Below are 18,042 nucleotides of genomic sequence, written 5' to 3'. Positions count from 1 at the left end.
ATGCTAAAACCGCGTCTCTTTACAAGAGACTGTAACCTCTGTGCTCTACTGACTGCCAGCCCCAGTGATCACCACCAGCCCGCGTGATACCGGCTTACCCAGAGTGATTTGCGTGCAGGGCCAGTTTGCGTGCGGATCGTTTGGTTGTGTCGACTCAGCACAAGTGTGCGATGGGATACGGCACTGTTTGGACGGGTCAGACGAGCAGCACTGTGGTGCGCATGAGTAACTTTACAAACACCGTGGACGTAGAGTTGGAGGAGTTATACATCCACATTCACTAAATGTTTTTCATTTTTATCGACTGTGTCAGGCACCACAGCCAGGCCGGCGGTGACTCCGCAGCGGCCCACGGTGCCCAGCCCGTGCTCTCCCAAGCAGTTCTCCTGTGACAGTGGGGAGTGTGTTCACCTGGACCGCAGGTGTGATCTGCAGAAGGACTGCGTAGATGGATCTGATGAAAAAGACTGTGGTAGGCCACACGTGCACCTTACAGTGGTGATGTGACCCAACAGTGAATATTTTTAAGGTTCCCTCTGGTCTCCTTTCTTCCAGTGGACTGCGTCATGTCCCCGTGGACAGCGTGGAGCGCCTGCAGTGTGTCATGTGGTCTTGGCTCCTTGTTCCGGCAGAGGGACATGTTAAGGGAAGCTCTGCCCGGAGGAGCTTGTAGCGGGGATCCATTTGACAGTCGAGCCTGCTTTCCTCAAGCGTGTCCAGGTCTGCCTTCGACCTCCATAATGAGATGCGTGTTTGCCTATTATCCAGTAATAGTTAATGCAACGGCAGCCTTTCTCCTGTTGTAGTTAATGGTCACTGGTCAGAGTGGACAGAGTGGTCGGAATGTGACGCCCGCTGTGGAGGAGGAGTCAGGCAGAGGAACCGGACCTGCTCGGCGCCGCCCCCTAAGAACGGTGGACGGGACTGCGAGGGGATGACCAGGCAGAGCCAGAGCTGCAACAGCCAGCCCTGCACCAAAGACACGGACACACAGACAGGTCATTGAGATGCAACCAGCCTGAAATGACCGGATCTTCTGATCACCTGCTTGAAACAATAAAAGCATTTGAAATGTCTGCACTGTTATTTAAATGACAGGTTGTGTCCGTGGCATGGTGGTGGTAACAGAGGAAGACTGTCAGGCCGGGAGAGTCGATCCCTGTCCTCCTACTTGCTCACATCTCAGCCTGGACAGAAACTGCACTGCTGATTGCGTTTCGGGTAGGATGCACAGTAGATTTGACTCGAGGCCAGCGTTGGCTTTGCACAGTGCGCAAAGAAATTTCAGTGGTCTTCTAGCCTTTGAGCACAGAGGTTCTGAACATTAATTATGTGTTATTGTGCAAGATTTATCCAAATGTAGCTGACACAGTGATTAAGGCATGAATGATGTCTTTCTCCAGGCTGCCGTTGTCCCTACGGGCTGTACCTTCAACAGGGACGATGTGTGAATTCGAGCCAGTGCGTCTGTCACTGGGATGGCCAAACACTGCATCCGGGACAGGTGGTCCCCAGGGACCAGTGTACCACGTGGTAAGAGCCACGCTCAGCTCTTTGTGCCTGGAACAAAAGATGATACTAAATAAACACATCAGTCCAAATTCAGGTTTCTGTTGAATTATGGATTTGTTTGTGTTTGTAATAAAATAGTGAGAATCATAATGAGCAGCACTGGCAGCATCGTTTGCACTGGTTTGTGAGGAATTGCTCACATCTGATTGTTTTATTTATTTTTAACAGGGACAGTGTACAGCAATACACAGTTAGCCGCAGCTAATTTTCAGCCACCTATAAATGCAACAACAAACAAACTGATTAATAATCAACCTTTTTAGCTCATGTTTAAAAATACTTTATGTATTCTCGATCAAATTGCTTATTCTTACAGTAAGTGCAGAGATGGGCAAGTGACATGTGACAGATCCAGCTGTGTTGCAACCTGTCACTGGTCAGCCTGGTCGTCATGGTCACCTTGTGATGTAACCTGTGGTCTGGGGCTACAACAACGTTACAGGTAAGCTTGTTTAGTTTAATATATGCTTTAAAGCAGCTCAGTCTGTCCCAGGACCTGCCTGCAAACTCTTGCCTCATGAGGACGGGCATCGCTGAGCACCAGGAGGAACCCAGGATCCACTAACAGTGGGTCCAAGCATCCTGGTACTTAATGGCCGTTTGCTAGCATGTAGACGTCTGTGTGTCCCTCTGTGGATATCGTTCACTGACCCACCACCAAACTGATCACGCTGAACGATGTTACAGTCAGCAAACAATGAAGAAGGTGAAGCTGAAAAGCACAGGGCGCCAATTCTGATGATCTATGTCGGGTTACGAAGTGTTGGGCAGTGAGCACAGGGCCCACTAAAGGACGTCAACCTCCAGGCTAACTTCATGAAGGTTTCCCTCACGTCACCAGTGGTGACACTGATCCTCTCTGAGCACAAAGCCACTGAAAAATCAGTCAACAAAGATCAGGAGGGAAACCACTCCTGTTTGGAGGAGTTGTTCGTTTCATTATCACAGCAAAGCAGCTGAAACAACAACCCCTCTGCTACTTACCTGACACATCAATGGCCCACAAGTTTAACTGACTTGATGCTGTCCTCTGATTAAAAAGCCTTCCTTTCATGTTTCGACACTGTGTAACACTAACCGCCTGCTTCTGGGATCATACCGTATATTTCTGATGTGAAACATATTACCAGTGTTCAGTTTGTTGGTTGTAAATGCTTATATGTATAATTTATCATTTCTGTATCACTTACTGTTTGGATGTTTGTTTCCTCGCATACTTTAAATAGATTGTGAGGAGTGATTATGCTCTGTGTCCTCAGGTCTCTTCCAGCAGGAGCAGTCAGAGGTCAGCCCTGTCCAGGAGACTCGTCTGAGGCTCAGAGCTGCTCCAGCACATGCTTCCCTGGTATATTACACTCACAGCCTTTACTACTTCTAGACTAGACTATTGCAATTCTCTGTACATGGGCCTCCTCCAGCGTTTTTCAGTTAGTTCAAAATGCCACAGCACGCCTCTTAACTGGCACCAGAAGGCATGAGCACATCACCCCAGTTCTAGGCAATCTACACTGGCTCCCTGTTAAATACCGTATCGTGTTTAAAATCCTTCTGTATACTTTTAACATTTTAAATACCTTGGCGCCCAGTTACCTAACAGACCTTCTCGACGTGCATAGCCCCAACAGAGCGCTCAGATCCTCTAACCAACTGATCTTACTGCAACCAAGGCCCCGACGAAAGACTGGAGGCACCGAGCGTTTGCAATTGCTGCACCTAAACTCTGGAATCATCTTCCAATCGATGTGCGCATGTCAGAATCCATTCAATCATTTAAATCACGCTTAAAAACTCACCTGTTCCATCCAGCTTTTGAATTAGTTTGGACTTCCTCCCAGTCTGCAGTTGTGCTGTCACTGTAACTGTAACTGGTTTACAACTGTTTTTGTTGCTATTTGTTGTAATCCGCTTTGCTGCCTTGTGTGAAGCACTTTGCTGAACACTGTCCTTTTTAAATGTGCAATAGAAATAAATATTGATCTATTGACACGTCCGACACACAGCATGTTACGGTGATTATTGTTGTGTTTTGGGTTTTTATGAGAGAATACAGCTAAGAGCTCAAATTTCTTTTGCACAGAAGTTTAAGTTGTTCTTGTGTAAGTTAGACGAGTTCAAATCAAGCATCGCTGTTCTGTCCACACGTGTGTAAATCTGTTCTGTGCTACATGTACAAAGTTTGAGCAACACAATGCTAAAGGTGATGTAATCCTGCAGCTCAGGAGGGAGTGCAGGTCATCTACTAATTGGAAAGTTGATGCTTTTAATCCCTGGCTGCTCCAGTCTGCATGCAAATGTCCTTGGGCAACTTACTAACCCCAGGCTGCTCTGTGATGCATCCATCATAGTGTGGCTGTGATAGAAAGTGACCTCTACTCAGGTGCAGTGGAAAGCACTGAATGAGTCCATTACATTACTTTCCCTCCTCTTGTTGTGCAGCGCTACCAGGTGGGACATGGAGTAAGTGGACCGGCTGGTCAGAGTGCAGTAAAACGTGTTTCAACCACGTAGATGATGTGGGGGTGAGGCGACGATTCCGCAGCTGCACGCCGTTTAACCACACGCAGCCCGCCTGCGATGGAGACAGTGAGGAGCAGGAGCCGTGCAACACTGAGCACTGCCCGGGTATGACACATGTAGACACACAAAGACAGGATAGATGGCATCATTCCTGGAAAAAGAGAAAAATGAAAGGCCGTAAAGCTGATGTGTTCTTCTAGTGCCCGGTGGCTGGTCAGCCTGGTCGGCCTGGTCTCAGTGTTCGTCCAGGTGTGACTCTGGTGTCCAGACAAGAGAGCGGTTGTGTAATTCCCCCACACCACAGCATGGAGGTAAAAGCTGTTCTGGGCCTCACATTCAGACACGCGACTGCAACTCTCAGCCCTGCTCAGGTACCGTGTTTGTCCCTGTTACGTTTCGCCACCCCGTCCGCTGAATATCACGTACAAGTCTTGTTGCACTCCTGTCCTCGCAGGCGTGTGTCCAGAGGGCATGACGTATATGACGGTACGAGAGTGCGAGGCTCAAGGGGGCGCGTGTCCACGGGTGTGCTTGGACATGACCTCCACAGAGGTACAGTGTGCCACCACCTGTTACGACGGCTGCTACTGCGCCCCAGGCTTCTACCTGCTCAACAGCAGCTGCGTGCCCCTGGCACAGTGCCCGTGTTACCACCAGGGGGAGATGTACCCAGCTGGCGCCACCCTGCCTGTTGATGCCTGTAATAACTGGTACCTCTCTTTACTCGTGCATCGCATTAAAGAGGAAGATCAAACTGTAGCTCTAACCTTCCATAAATACAGTAATCTATGTGTGAAATCACTTGTCCTTACACTGTGTGTCAAACAGCACATGCACCGATGGAGAAATGCAGTGTGGGACAGCTCCCTGCCCCGGTGAGTGAAAAAGAAACGTGCTGTTGCTGTCTCCCTCTGTCTCTGTGTTTTCTTGCTTAATGGTTTGTGTCTGCCACTTTATTTTCCTTTGTCGTCTCTCGTGTGTGCGTCTGTGTTTCTCAGTGGACTGTGGCTGGAGCAGCTGGACACAGTGGAGTGCCTGCAGCCGGACGTGTGACGTTGGTGTGAGGAGGAGGTATCGTTCAGGAACCGATCCTCCTCCTGCGTTCGGTGGTCGTCCCTGCAAAGGAGACAGGGTTGGGATTGATACCTGCAGCATTGAGCCCTGCTTCGGTGAGAACGACTGAATTAGAAGAAAATATACACTAGTGGTCAAAAGGTTTAGAACAGCCCGATTTTTCAGTTATTCATTACAATTCAAGTCATCCAAGTCCAATGAACAGCTTGAAATGCTACAAAGGTAAGTGTTGAACTGCCAGAGGTAAAAGAAAAAGGTAAGGTTACCCAAAACTGGAAAATAACGTACAAGTTAAAATTATACAAAGAGGCCTTTTTCAGGGAACACAGCATGGTTAACAGTTTAAAGCTGCTCTGCAGCAGTGGAGGCTGAGCAGGCCTTGAAAGCTGAGCAGCATCAGCTGAACAGTATTGTACTGCAGAAAGTAGAGTGTTGCTACAGAAATGGCAAGAAAACGGTGATTAACAATGGAAGAGAGACAGACCAACATAACACTTATAAATGCAGGTCTGTGCTACAGAGAGACTGCAAAGAAAGTCAAGATGTCAGTGAGTCCAGTTTCCTTCAGCATCAAAGGCTCAGAAGCTGACAGGAAGAGATCTGCAGACAAAGACACGAGTGAGCCAGAGGACAAGTTTCAAGCAGCTTAATAGTGGTCGTAGTAAGAAAGAGAAGACTTTGAGCTGCAGGTTTGACAGGACGAGTTGCAGCAAGAAAGCCAGACGTCAGAATAAGACAAAGAGGCTTGCCTGGGCCATGAAACACTGCCACTGGACTACTGAAGACTGGAAGAAGGTATCATTGACTGATGGATCAACATGCAGGATCCATGCTTTCATTTCACAGTGCAATCAGACATCAAACTGCATCATTTTCAATAAAAAGCTGGAAAAATTGTGGTGTTCTGAAACTTTTGACCAATAATGTATATGTTCTAAAATTTGAAAAAAAAACTGAAATGAAACCTTTTAAGATGAAAAACTTTAAGCTGTGATTCGTCTGAAGGTTTAAAGGAGCCGTGGAGTCCATGGTCAGAGTGTTCAGTGACGTGTGGAGGAGGATACAGGACTCGAACCCGCGGACCCATACGGATTCACGGCACCACGCAGCAGTTCAGCACCTGCAACCTGCAGCCTTGTGGTAACACAGGAACAGCCTACATCATAATAATAACACAACGCTGGTGTCTGTGTGGATGCAGCGGCTGCAACAAGTGTCTGTGATGGAGGAAGAGAGGCTCCGGTGATCTTCTCAGCTGTTCTCACTCTCCCTTGAGATCCGATACAGTGCATTTACCATACAGACAGTGATGCAGCTGCTCAGGACGCTCTTTCCATTACATCACACAGTCATGGTTAGACTCACTCTGAGTAGCTACAATCCTACAGTCTCAGCCTATTTGCACACTTTGTTTGGTCTTTGTTTATTCACAAGCAGAAGTCACTACTGCTGACATCGTTCACCTTTCTGCAGCTACTTCTCACAAGAACCGAGCGAGGTCCACTTCCCACAACAAACCCACAGAGTTAGCACGAGTCACTTGCAGGTGTTTCTCGAGTTTGTGACTCGTGTGATTTGAGTTGCTACAATCTGATGACTTGTTTAAACTTTATTGTAACTTATGTCTAGTATGGCAGCATGGCACACAGTGCAAAAGCATTTAACCTCTTCTTCATTTCTTAATTTTTTGCATATTTGTGACACTTAAATGTTTAAATTTCATTCAGTATTGGACATACCAGAGGAAATAGAAAATGCAGTATTTAAATGATTATTTCAGAGCCATCCAAACCCAGCTGCCAAGGCGTCCGTTTCGTATTTACTCAGGAGATCTTTGCCTAACTTTAAAATCGTTCTGAATTATTTGTCACAAATATGCAACATCTGAGACATCAGAAAGGGCTAAATACTGTGTCGTGGCACTGTATGGCGTTTCCTTTTATCTGTTGGTGCTGATACAGTTTGGTAACAGAGCCCTGAGTCACATCGCTCATGGGTTGAATTTCCATGGCTGTTGTGTTAAAACTCAGATATTATGACAGTTACATTCTAATTCATACGCTCACCGTTTCGCCCACTTTTCATCCCTTCAAACTGGTGTTTTTGGTTATGCTGTAGGGGTTTTTACTGGTCTTTTCTCTGACTCTGTTGCTGTGCTAGATGAAGGGAAGAAGTGTCCTCCGGGCCAGGAGTGGATGCAGTGTATGATGGGAGCAGTGTCGTGCATGGACCTCACATTGGATCTCAGCAGGAACTGTACTCCGGGATGCCGGTGTCCACAAGGGACTGTCCAGCAGGTGAATGGGTGACAGGAATACACACACACATAAACAGATGGTTTGGGTACGACCTCTTTGCTCACGGGCTCCTACGTTCCCAGGACGGTGTGTGTGTGAGCGAGTCTGACTGTCGCTGTGATGTAGGCGGAGAGCAGTACAACCCAGGAGACACCGTGCCCTTAGACTGCAGTAACTGGTAAGTAAAGCTGGCTTGCTTCAGCAGATATATGAGCCGTGACAAACTGTGGAGATATAAAGTGGATTAAACACAAATGTGTGTCAAATATTTCAGTACCTGTGAAGGAGGAAGGCTGGTGACCTGTTCCCGTTTTAGCTGCAATGGTATGTATTTACAGTGCGATGATGTCTTTCGTCTTTTATAACGTGATTTACACTGATTTTGCCTGATTTTACCGCACAAACCAAACAGTTGATGGCCAGTGGTCAGCATGGACTCCCTGGGGTCATTGTTCGGTGTCTTGTGGAGCAGGCCTTCAGTCTCGGTACCGGTTCTGCTCCAGCCCCCGGCCCTCTGGCAGTGGCCTGCCTTGTACGGGCCCTCACCATGAGGACCAAGTCTGCATCATCGCCCCGTGTGACCGTGGGTTACTTTTCTGTCCCTGTGCATTGACTAATAGTCTGAGCAAACGTGAAGTTTAATTTGTCTGGCTTTGAATCAGTTACTAGGAAAGTGACGCCTCCCTGTCGTACAGTAGGATGCAGTAAACTCACAGTAAAGTGTCCACACTGGCACTTTAAAGTTTTGAAGGGGTTCTTGTATTTATGTTGATCTGCTCAGCTTACTAACCTTTATTTGCTCTCTTCATGTTTTTTAATGTGATGCGTTGGCTTTTTCCAGGTGATGGTGGCTGGGGTCAGTGGAGTCATTGGACGGAGTGTACCAAGTCTTGTGGTGGGGGGGTCCGAAGCAGAAGGAGAAATTGTGACAGTCCCAGTCCAGAGGGGGAGGGGAATTACTGTGAGGGGCTGGGAAGTAAAGTCACATCCTGTAACACCGAGCACTGTCCAGGTGCGTTTGTATTACTAGCATGTGCTGTCTGCTAACTACACTGAGTACAGCGCGGTAGATTCTGTATTACTGAGGGTTGTCATTCCTCAGTGGCTCACTATGGGATTGGCCTGTCTGCTGATCGCAACGACCATGTCGGGCAGAGCCACGTACCATTAAGTGGCTGCGACGCAGGCATTGTTCAAACGCCTCTTTGTGCTTCAAGCATATCTTGACCTGCAATATAGGCTAGCTATTATAGCTGTCCATAGATATGAGTGCTAACGCTAACTTGTCTGTCATTGTTACTTGGCTTCATCCTGACCTTGAGTCTTCGCCATGCACCGTGGTGTTCTACCACTTAGCTGTACGCTGAGATGGTTTCTTTTTACGATTATGCACATCAGCCGACATCTTCTTTGCTGTAGTTAGCATACAAGCTAACACAGACAGTCCTCCTGAGATATACTGAGTAGAAACACACACCAGGTTTACTTGTGTTGCCTAAGGCTAGAACATGCCCAGCTCACGATTGAAGGCGTTGGTTTATGTGGGCACTGGATGAGGATGACAATGAGGTCAGACCCCAGAGAAATCTTCATCCTCTACGCTGAGGCTGCCGAGCCTAACAATGAACGGTTCCTGGTGTGCACCAGCACCTGTTCCCAGCATAGATAGAATATGTATTTAGTTCAAAATTCCCAAACAAATCAAGCCCCGGCCAGCCCCCGTAAGCCCACCAGGCCAGGAGGGGAGGGTGGGCTGGCCATGGAATGACCGAACTCTACAGCAGCTCCACTGGGACAGTTCTTGTAGCCTGTCGGTCAGCAGGTCAGAAAGAAGATGCTACCCTGGCAATCTCCTTCGTTCCCACAGGTGAAAAAGCTGCATGGTCCCCATTCATCAGCCCACATGCTACATTCCTAAGTGTGTTGCACATGATAACCTCCTCCCACTTTTGACTTTGCCCTATGTTAGCTCTTTTGGTGGAGTAAATATCTCAGAAGATACAAATTCAGGAGGAGGTTTGATTTTCAGAGCGTGTGTCACGTCCTTTGGCGGCCCGCCTCTGAGCCCTCAGAGCTTTTGTACGTTGCACCAAAGTGGTCATAGCAAGGCATTTGTTTAGCTACGTATTTAGACCGCTGGCTAATTCTAATTTGGTCAGACCAAGAAACTACAACACAAGGATCTGTTGTCCTTGAAGCATCTTACCATACTAAGGCTTCATCATAAACACAAAAGTGTTTCTCTAGGAGAACTTTAAGTCGTGTGTTCTCAGAGTGAGATGTCTCACAGCCCACCTTGTTGGGTCAAAGGGCGACGAGGTGCTTATCTTAAATAATAACTGCGAAGTAATGCAAACTCAAGTGTGATTGGATCAGCCCAGCGTGGTCGTGCATGAGACACATCCCTCTAAGGAATACGCAGGGAGATGCTTCCTATATTAGCCATCTCAATCATGCTACTCTGAGAACCAGGGTTATGTAAGTAACCCAAAGTCCTGTATGCTTGTGTTTTCAGTGGCACCATGTTCCCAGGTCCCAGGAACAGTGTTCAGCAGCTGTGGGCCATCCTGCCCTCGCTCCTGTGATGACCTTACTGTGAGTATCACTAGTGTGACTCCTGTCTGTCACTCGATGTATTTCATGCTTCTTATCCACAACCAGGTTCTGGAGGGTGTCATCAAAACAAGCTCAGTCCTCCCTCTCCTCAGCACCTCCTCCAGGTTTTCCAGGGTGATGCTGAGGTGAAATAATTTATCAACCATGCCCTGGGTCATGGTGGGAACTGCCTCATGAAAGTTCTCCTCCTGTTTAAGCCTTTGAAAAAAAACATTCTGCCACTTGTATCTACAGTCTTATCCTTTCAGCCACTACCCACAGTATTGTACTGATAACTAAGTCCTTAACAGACTGGTACCAATCCACCTGTCAGCCTCCCACTTTGATCTGGCTCCACAGAGTGGACATCCACCCTTTTCTGACTTATGTCAGACGTGGATGTGCTTATTCTCACACTCATTACTGGGGATTAATAAAAGTCCTAATTCCCCCCCCCCCTCTCTCTCAGCACTGTGAGTGGCACTGTGAGCCAGGATGCTACTGTACAGAGGGAAAAGTCATGTCTGCTAATGGGACCGTCTGTTTAGAGAAGGAAGATTGTCCCTGCCTGGACCTTAACACCGGACGACGACTGGAACCTGGAGACACCATTGAAGCCATTGATGGATGCAACAACTGGTCAGAATTATACAAACACAAGAAGCACACGTAACACATGTAAAACACATTAGGATACACAAAGATAACCAGTTAGAAAGGAAACCTGAAGATCCTTCTGTTCCTTTGTTCTTTAGCACCTGCGAAGGTGGGAAATTCAACTGTACTCGAAACCCTTGTCCAGGTAAGTAAAGCCAGCTTTCAGTTTCAGTCAGATCATCTTAATAGTGTTAATATGTAGGACGATGTAGACAATGGCTATGTCTTGTAGTGGGTATAAAATAGCACAGATAGTTGTTACATCCAATTTAGTGTCAGGTGGCTGGTGTGAGTGGTCAGAGTGGACCCCCTGCTCCAGGACCTGTGGAGCAGAGTCGGTGACCCGATACAGAAGCTGCAGCTGTCCTGAGCCAGAGGCCGGAGGAGAGCCGTGCTCTGGTGAGCAGGAACTGCACAGTGGGGTTGGAGTTCAGATCCACAGGCAGCCCTGCCCTGTCGTTACTTTCTGTCCAGGTGAGATGATAATGTCTCATGGAAAGACACATTCGCACAGTTTGTAAATGTTCTGGATGCGTGTGGCTGAAACTACTTGCCTTTGGGCTGAAGGTCAGAGGTCAGAGGTCACGTTTTCTGAAAATCTTGTGAATGCAATGACTCAAGATGGAAGTCAGCTAGGATTTTTGATTTTATAGCATTTATACAGATTTCTGTGTCATGCTGAAAAATGACCTACTGTTATTGCACTTTTCTCTCTCACTGAGATATTACAGTTTTGTTTTGCTACTGTTGTTAATCACTGTGCATTTGTCTCTTACTTATAGCCTCGACCGTTTCAAATATTTTCAAATATTAATATTTTAATTTGTGTCGGTTTTCTTTTTGGTTTTCTGGTTCCAGCTACAGATTCTCAGTTACATCAGAGTAGTTGTACCTCTTCTTCTTCTCATTGCCGTACTGTGTCTTTAGTTCATGGCTCGTGGAGTCCCTGGTCCATGTGGTCAGAGTGTGATGGATGCACAGGATCGTCGACTCGGACCAGAGAGTGTAACAGTCCTCCTGCTAGATTCGGCGGTCTGCCGTGTCTGGGAGAGGGGAGGCAGAGCCGCCCTTGCAGTGAAAATCTCACCATCTGCTCAGGTTAGCATAGCTGTGGGTTTCATTCACTTTGACCGTAGAACTGCATAAACACTGTTCCACTTTTAAAAAACGATGTGGATGGTAATTCTATTCAAACCTTGTTCTCAGACTGTGGTGGAGGCCAGGAAGAATGGCCTTGTGGGAAGCCCTGTCCTCGCTCCTGTTCAGATCTCCATGGTGACACAGAGTGCTTGGACTCCCCCGAGTGTAACGCGACCTGTGGTTGTCCTGGTGACACGGTGCTGCAGGACGGAGTGTGTGTGGTGAGACAGGAGTGTCGCTGCAAATACCACGACAGCTCTGCTAATGGTTTGATCCTAATTTTGCTAACTTGTAAATATCAGCGTGTTAGACTGTGAACATTTTACTCCACTCAGTGTGATCATTTGCTCTGATCGGTCTATTTTTGTGCAGATTCAAGCAATGCATCGTGGCTATGGCCCGGTGGATCTGATTGGCTGTTTGCAAATCCAGGAGAGAAAATTATCAGTGACTGCAAAAACTGGTAAGCAGCTGATTCTTATTTTGGTTTAATTCACTCTTAATGTTCGAATAGCAAAAAAAAATGCCACATAATGTTTTTTCCCGACCTAATCTCAGCTCGTGTGAGGCTGGCGTTCTGCAGTGTCAGTCTGTCCCCGGCTGCCATGTCGACGGTGGCTGGAGCCAATGGGGAGCCTGGACTGAATGCTCTCTTTCATGTGGCGGTGGAGTCAAGTTCAGAAGGCGCCTGTGTGATAATCCGTCTCCGCAGAGTGGCGGAAGAGGCTGCCTGGGTGATGCTGAGCAGCAGAGAGACTGCAACACGCACCTGTGCACAGGTAGTCATGACGGGCTCATCTAGGTTTTTTACACTACCATCTGCATTGTTACATGTGTGATGTCTGTCTGTATTGTGTCTCCAGAGTCAGTGGGCCCGTGGTTGCCGTGGTCTCAGTGGTCCGAGTGCTCGGTCAGCTGCGGTGGAGGGCAGCAGTACCGCTCTCGTCTCTGCAGCCTTCCAGCGTGCAGCGGTCGTCAGAGCAAGATCTGCAACACCCACGTCTGCCTCGGTGAGCGTCTGCTTCCTGTGCAGTATTTGTAGCCATGCTGCAAAGTTATATTTACACTGCTCCAGTTGGAGGACTGTTTAATTAGTGTCTTTAACTGCTGTTGCTGCGTGGGCTTCATGTCGCTCTGCAGAGGTGGGCTGCCCTCCTGGCAGGCTGTACAGGGAGTGTGAACGAGGAGAAGGTTGTCCTTTCAGCTGCGCTCAGGTCAGCGGCAGGGAGGGATGCTACGCTGACGGCTGCGAGGAAGGCTGCCACTGTCCCGTGCACACCTACCAGCACCGTGGACTCTGCTTGTCGGTGGGTTCAGAGTAACTTCAGTAGTAGACATGTGACGTTTTAAAAGTGCAGCACAGAAAATGAAGAGCATGAACCAGGCTGTGATGCACCACTGAGAAGATCATTTCAAACTGATGCAGTTTCTTCTCTTTAGAGGGTGTTTGTGTTTGGTGTGTTTCAGGAGTGTCCATGTCTGGTGGATAAAGAGCTGCTGGCCTCTCTGCAGAGCGTCTCTGTGACACCAGTCGCATCCCTGCTGTTTCATAACATCTCAGAGGATATGGAGCTCCAGTCTGGAGATACGTTTGTCCATGACTGCAGCGCCTGGTAAGCAGAGAACTTTGGGAATAATAATACAATTTAAAAAAAAAAACATATTTTAAATAACTACTTCCAAAGTAGTCGTGACATCCCGTTCAGGTGGGGGCAGCTATCAAAGTGGGAGAGGTGGGCTGCACCGTGGACACGTCGAAGTATCCATGGAAATCACTGCAAAGCCGTTATCACAGGAATGACACCGTTGTCATTTGAGATGGACTGAGTTGAGAGCAAAATTTTATGGCCTCATTCAGATCTGACTGAGTCATTCATTCTGAACAGTTGATGCTGGTTTTATACAAACCTGCTGATATCCAGACAGCCCATTCTTCAGGGCAGGCCTTTCTTCTTATTAGCAAAGATAACGCCAAAGCACAGGATGGATGCATTCCAGCACTGTGGCCCTGTAATAAAGACTTCCAGTGTCAAACTGGCCTGTCCACAGTCCACCGGTCCCACTTTGAGAACATCTACCACAGTGTACAGCTACAACCTGAACTGGTGCGCAGCTACAATCCTGTACTGAGTAAGAAATGGAAAACATTTGTTGTTGTGACACAGTGGGAGCGATGCCAACTGTGTCATACGTATAAAACAGTGTAAAACTGCTGTTATATGGAAAATCACCACCAGTCTACCCCTTTTGTTCCCCGTAGCGAGTGTGTGCACGGCAGGTGGAACTGTTCTCTGGAGCACTGTGCTGTACACGGTGCTTTGTCTTCCTGGGGCCCCTGGAGCCCTTGCTCACTATCCTGCGGTGGTTTGGGGCTCAAAACCCGCTCTAGAGGTTGCACACAGCCCGCCCCGGCCCGTGGAGGGAGAGACTGCCAGGGGCCACGGAGGGAAACGACCTACTGCCAGGCCCCTGACTGTCCAGGTACTTTGGAGAGATTCTGTAGAACACGTGTAATATGTGTATTTCAGGGATGAAGGTCAGATTCATGAAAAGCTGCTTTTCCCCTCCAGCTACTGTTGTTCCAACAGAAGAACCAGCCACACCGGGTAGGTTCACTTTTCTGTGCACTCATTTGACTCTGTTCCTTTGGTTGCCATTTTCTTGTATTTGTGCATGCTGTTTAGGCTTTTCTTATCTTAAATATCCTCTCTGTATTTCATCATCTTTCCGTTTCCATCTCCTCAGAGGAGGACTCTGGGTTCTCTCCCTGGTCGCCGTGGAGTCCTTGCACAAAGACCTGCACCGACGCTCTCAGCCCGGCCCTGAAGTCCCGCCATCGACAGTGTGTGACACCAGCCTGTTCTGGAAGCTCTCACCAAGAGAAGGCATGCAACTTGCCCCAGTGTCCAGGTACACCACGCCCACTGTCTGCCTGCCTCTATTTATTTAATAAATCAGTTTGTGTTGCCTTATATAACTATAATATAAAGTACAAGTTAGTGCTCAGTTGATATGACTGCAGGAGCTGCGTGTGTGGTTCTTGCTTTGATGAATACAAGCGTCAACCAAGCTTATGTGTTTTGTGTTTCTGTTTTGAGGCGAGGTGTGTGTAGAGGCCGAGTGTGTGCGAAGGAACTGTTCGTGGACCAAGTGGGCAGAGTGGAGCGCTTGCTCGCGGTCCTGCGGCGTGGGTCAGCAGCAGAGGATCCGAACGTTCCTGAGCCCCGGAACAAACGGCTCGTGGTGCGAGGACATCCTCGGAGGAAACGTGGAGCATCGCTTCTGTAACATCAAACCCTGCAGAGGTCAGCTGTAATTATCAGTTCAAACTCTTCAGTGAAGGAATATTTAAAAAGCCAAAGAGAGAGTTTCATTTTTCACTTACTGGTCTGCGTTTGTGTTCGATGTTGTGTAGTTGATGGAGGCTGGTCCCGGTGGAGTCCGTGGTCGCGCTGTGATAAGCGTTGCGGCGGCGGACGCTCGATACGCACTCGCTCCTGCTCTAGTCCTCCACCCAAAAATGGTGGAAAGAAGTGTGCAGGAGAGAAGAACCAAGTGAAACCTTGCAACACCAAACCGTGCGGTGAGTCTGATCTACCACGTCCTGCGTTTGGCTCCTCATTGTTCCAGCATATGGCTGTTTATCTACAGGAGTGTGTGTTCAGCCTGTGCAGATAGCATCATGGCAAAACTCAGGAACTGCTGTCTGTGTATTGTCAGATGATAGAGGGTGCCCACCAGGCCAAGAGTTTGTGATGTGTGCCAGCCAGTGTCCACAGCGCTGCTCAGACCTCCAGCAGGGCATAGAGTGCCAGACCAACAGCGAATGTCAGCCTGGCTGCCGCTGCCCTCAAGGTACACAAGTCACACCTCATATGTGCGTGTCTTTGTCCGAAAAGTTCCTCTCCTGGCACTGATTTAACCCCTAAACTGTTCTGTGCTCTCCACTGAGAGAATAGCTTCGCGTCTAGAAATGGGTTTGTTATAACTCCTCTGCCTTCTTTAGGATTCGGGGTTCTGAGAATATACAAATTCCTAGAGTCCTGAATCCCCAACATGTGCACGGGATCCCCCAAGATATCTGCACACAGCTGACTCAGCGTAAAAGTTCTCTGCAGTTCTCAGTAGAACCTTCTAAGAGACGTAATTCAGTTACAAATGGTGTTTACTCCAGTTAGAAACTGTTGAATTGGAACGGACTGAGTGGCTCATCAGTGGTAAAACAAAAGCAGAGCGGACTGTAACAGATAACACAGGCCTTCAGTTTAACAGCATTATCAGGCAGCCAGTCATATTCTGTTGATGTTTGATTGACCTTGGTTGGGTTATTTAGGTGTAAGAGTTGTTTCCACTGTTTAAAACTGGCTAAATCTTTTAAAGATAAATAACCTAACCGGCTCGACGTCACACAAGTATTAGAATTTAGTTTTTTCCAAAGACATTATAGGAGTGAGACGAGGAAAAATCTTAAAGTGAGTCTGGGAGAATTCCCCAACAATAAATATGATGGCAGAAATCAACAACAACAGGTTTAACTGGTGATTCTGTAATGGCCCTGTGGACCATTAAGATGACATCTCATTTAGATGATGTTTCAGAGTAGCTGTGCAGTGCAAGGCGTCATTCTGCTGCCAAGTGATGAGATTTGCATCTAGAATTGTTTTGTTAAAACGAATTCATTTTTTTTCATTAGCATGAATCGTGGTTTGCGTATCTTTTGTACGTGTGTGTTTAGGTCAGTTGCAGCAGGACGGGGTGTGTGTGCAGCTGTGGCAGTGTGACTGTGTGGACTCACTGGGGCAGATTTGGGTGGCCGGCAGCACGCATCAGGTGGACTGCAACAACTGCACCTGCTCTGACGGACAGCTGCTCTGCAGCAATGACAGCTGCCAGGCTACCTGTGTTTGGAGCTCCTGGTCCAGCTGGGCTCCCTGCAGTGTTTCCTGTGGACAGGGCCAGAGAACCAGATACAGGTGAGGTCTCCTGGGACCTGGACGAAGGAGACATGGTTTGTTTTGTAAACTGTTAAATTCTTGTTTGAGCACGTCCGTGTTTGGACATTAAAATGGGATCCAGACGGAGGAAACTTTTTTTTACAAATCTGAAACTGGATTTTAAACAGGTTTTAAGTGGTACGCTCTTTAACAACAAGACAGAGATCATAACGATCAGAAAATCTATCATATTGTTTCCAGTGTAGAGATGGCACGATGCCACTTTTTTATGTCCGATACCGATATCATCAATTTGGATATCGGCCGATACCGATATGAATCCGATATAGTGTTTTTTAATCAATAAAACTGTTTTTTTAATATCTTGCTGCTTTTTGTATAAGTTCATACTCAAGTTTAAAAAAACAACAACACTAAAGCTATTCTGTTACACCTGTATGTAAAAAAATACAACAAAATATTTCATAGTTCAGCAACACTGATCAATCTAATAAACTTAAACCTGCTCCATCCTCCCTATTCTGGTGTTTTAAAGAGTACTTTGCAAACTCCCAGGAAAAAAAATAGGGAACCACACCCCCCCCCCCCCCCCCCACCCTCCACCTCATGATGCTTAATCAACGTAATCAACTTTAATTTGATGCAGTGTGAAAAAAAATGCACAGAAATAAATAATTTTTCTACAATAATAAAATAGATTCAACATCTTTCTTCTACAGAACTGCAGACTGCACAGATGGTATCTTCCCAAAGGAAAAAGTACTATAGCTTACTAGTATATTAGACTTAACAGTTACTATATACAGTAATGGACTTCTATATATTTTACACCAGATTAAAACTTTGGGTGTCAGATAATTATTTATTAAAAGCTCGACATTTTAAATGAGAATAAGAAAGAAAAGTATGTCTTTGTGCCCCCTTTTCCCTGTTCATGCCCTATCGGCCCCCCTGGCTACACTTTGCTAGATCCGCCCCTGCACAGTTACAGCCGTCAGCTGTAGAAAAAGATCCTGGTGTAGAAAGTAATATTAAATAAATTCTAACAACAGCTGATCAAGCTTAAACGTGCTGCTGTTGTTCAGCCGCTGGTTTCCTCTTTCTGGAGCAAAGTGGGCCAAAAACAAAGAAGAGAGACGGACTCACGACAGAAAAGCCGATCAGCTGATCACTGATCAGTTTCACGATTGAAGTAGCAGCAGCAGAGAGAGAGAGAGAGGCAGTCGCTCCATATA

General features: G+C 47.2%; 1 protein-coding gene across 4 annotated transcripts in view; it reads left to right on the top strand.

The window, feature by feature from the left end:
- sspo (SCO-spondin) overlaps positions 1–18,042 on the top strand; it is a 102,289-nt gene that overhangs the window by 40,969 nt on the left and 43,278 nt on the right. The window contains exons 58-94 of one of the 4 annotated variants that reach the window (XM_085418021.1): positions 60–215; positions 314–472; positions 556–720; positions 807–998; positions 1,099–1,221; positions 1,404–1,533; positions 1,889–2,014; positions 2,832–2,917; positions 4,009–4,194; positions 4,290–4,460; positions 4,544–4,799; positions 4,918–4,964; positions 5,088–5,258; positions 6,169–6,303; positions 7,324–7,460; positions 7,544–7,638; positions 7,735–7,784; positions 7,873–8,043; positions 8,302–8,472; positions 9,976–10,055; positions 10,525–10,694; positions 10,811–10,857; positions 10,968–11,186; positions 11,640–11,810; positions 11,919–12,119; positions 12,225–12,315; positions 12,411–12,631; positions 12,716–12,862; positions 12,993–13,159; positions 13,320–13,465; positions 14,113–14,333; positions 14,423–14,458; positions 14,598–14,762; positions 14,951–15,157; positions 15,268–15,435; positions 15,573–15,707; positions 16,588–16,825. In XM_085418021.1, coding sequence (XP_085274147.1) covers positions 60–215; positions 314–472; positions 556–720; positions 807–998; positions 1,099–1,221; positions 1,404–1,533; positions 1,889–2,014; positions 2,832–2,917; positions 4,009–4,194; positions 4,290–4,460; positions 4,544–4,799; positions 4,918–4,964; positions 5,088–5,258; positions 6,169–6,303; positions 7,324–7,460; positions 7,544–7,638; positions 7,735–7,784; positions 7,873–8,043; positions 8,302–8,472; positions 9,976–10,055; positions 10,525–10,694; positions 10,811–10,857; positions 10,968–11,186; positions 11,640–11,810; positions 11,919–12,119; positions 12,225–12,315; positions 12,411–12,631; positions 12,716–12,862; positions 12,993–13,159; positions 13,320–13,465; positions 14,113–14,333; positions 14,423–14,458; positions 14,598–14,762; positions 14,951–15,157; positions 15,268–15,435; positions 15,573–15,707; positions 16,588–16,825 — 5,557 coding nt within the window. The remainder of the gene's footprint in view (positions 1–59; positions 216–313; positions 473–555; positions 721–806; positions 999–1,098; positions 1,222–1,403; positions 1,534–1,888; positions 2,015–2,831; positions 2,918–4,008; positions 4,195–4,289; positions 4,461–4,543; positions 4,800–4,917; positions 4,965–5,087; positions 5,259–6,168; positions 6,304–7,323; positions 7,461–7,543; positions 7,639–7,734; positions 7,785–7,872; positions 8,044–8,301; positions 8,473–9,975; positions 10,056–10,524; positions 10,695–10,810; positions 10,858–10,967; positions 11,187–11,639; positions 11,811–11,918; positions 12,120–12,224; positions 12,316–12,410; positions 12,632–12,715; positions 12,863–12,992; positions 13,160–13,319; positions 13,466–14,112; positions 14,334–14,422; positions 14,459–14,597; positions 14,763–14,950; positions 15,158–15,267; positions 15,436–15,572; positions 15,708–16,587; positions 16,826–18,042) is intronic. The other 3 variants (XM_085418024.1, XM_085418022.1, XM_085418025.1) reach the window with 3 other exon arrangements.

Source organism: Rhamphochromis longiceps, linkage group LG9 (genome assembly GCF_057381845.1).
Source record: "Rhamphochromis longiceps isolate RC_006_pf linkage group LG9, R_longiceps_female_GT1.1, whole genome shotgun sequence".
NCBI lineage: Eukaryota > Metazoa > Chordata > Actinopteri > Cichliformes > Cichlidae > Rhamphochromis > Rhamphochromis longiceps.
Note: the sequence above shows the minus strand (reverse complement) of the source record. Positions and strands in the feature narration are given on the sequence as shown.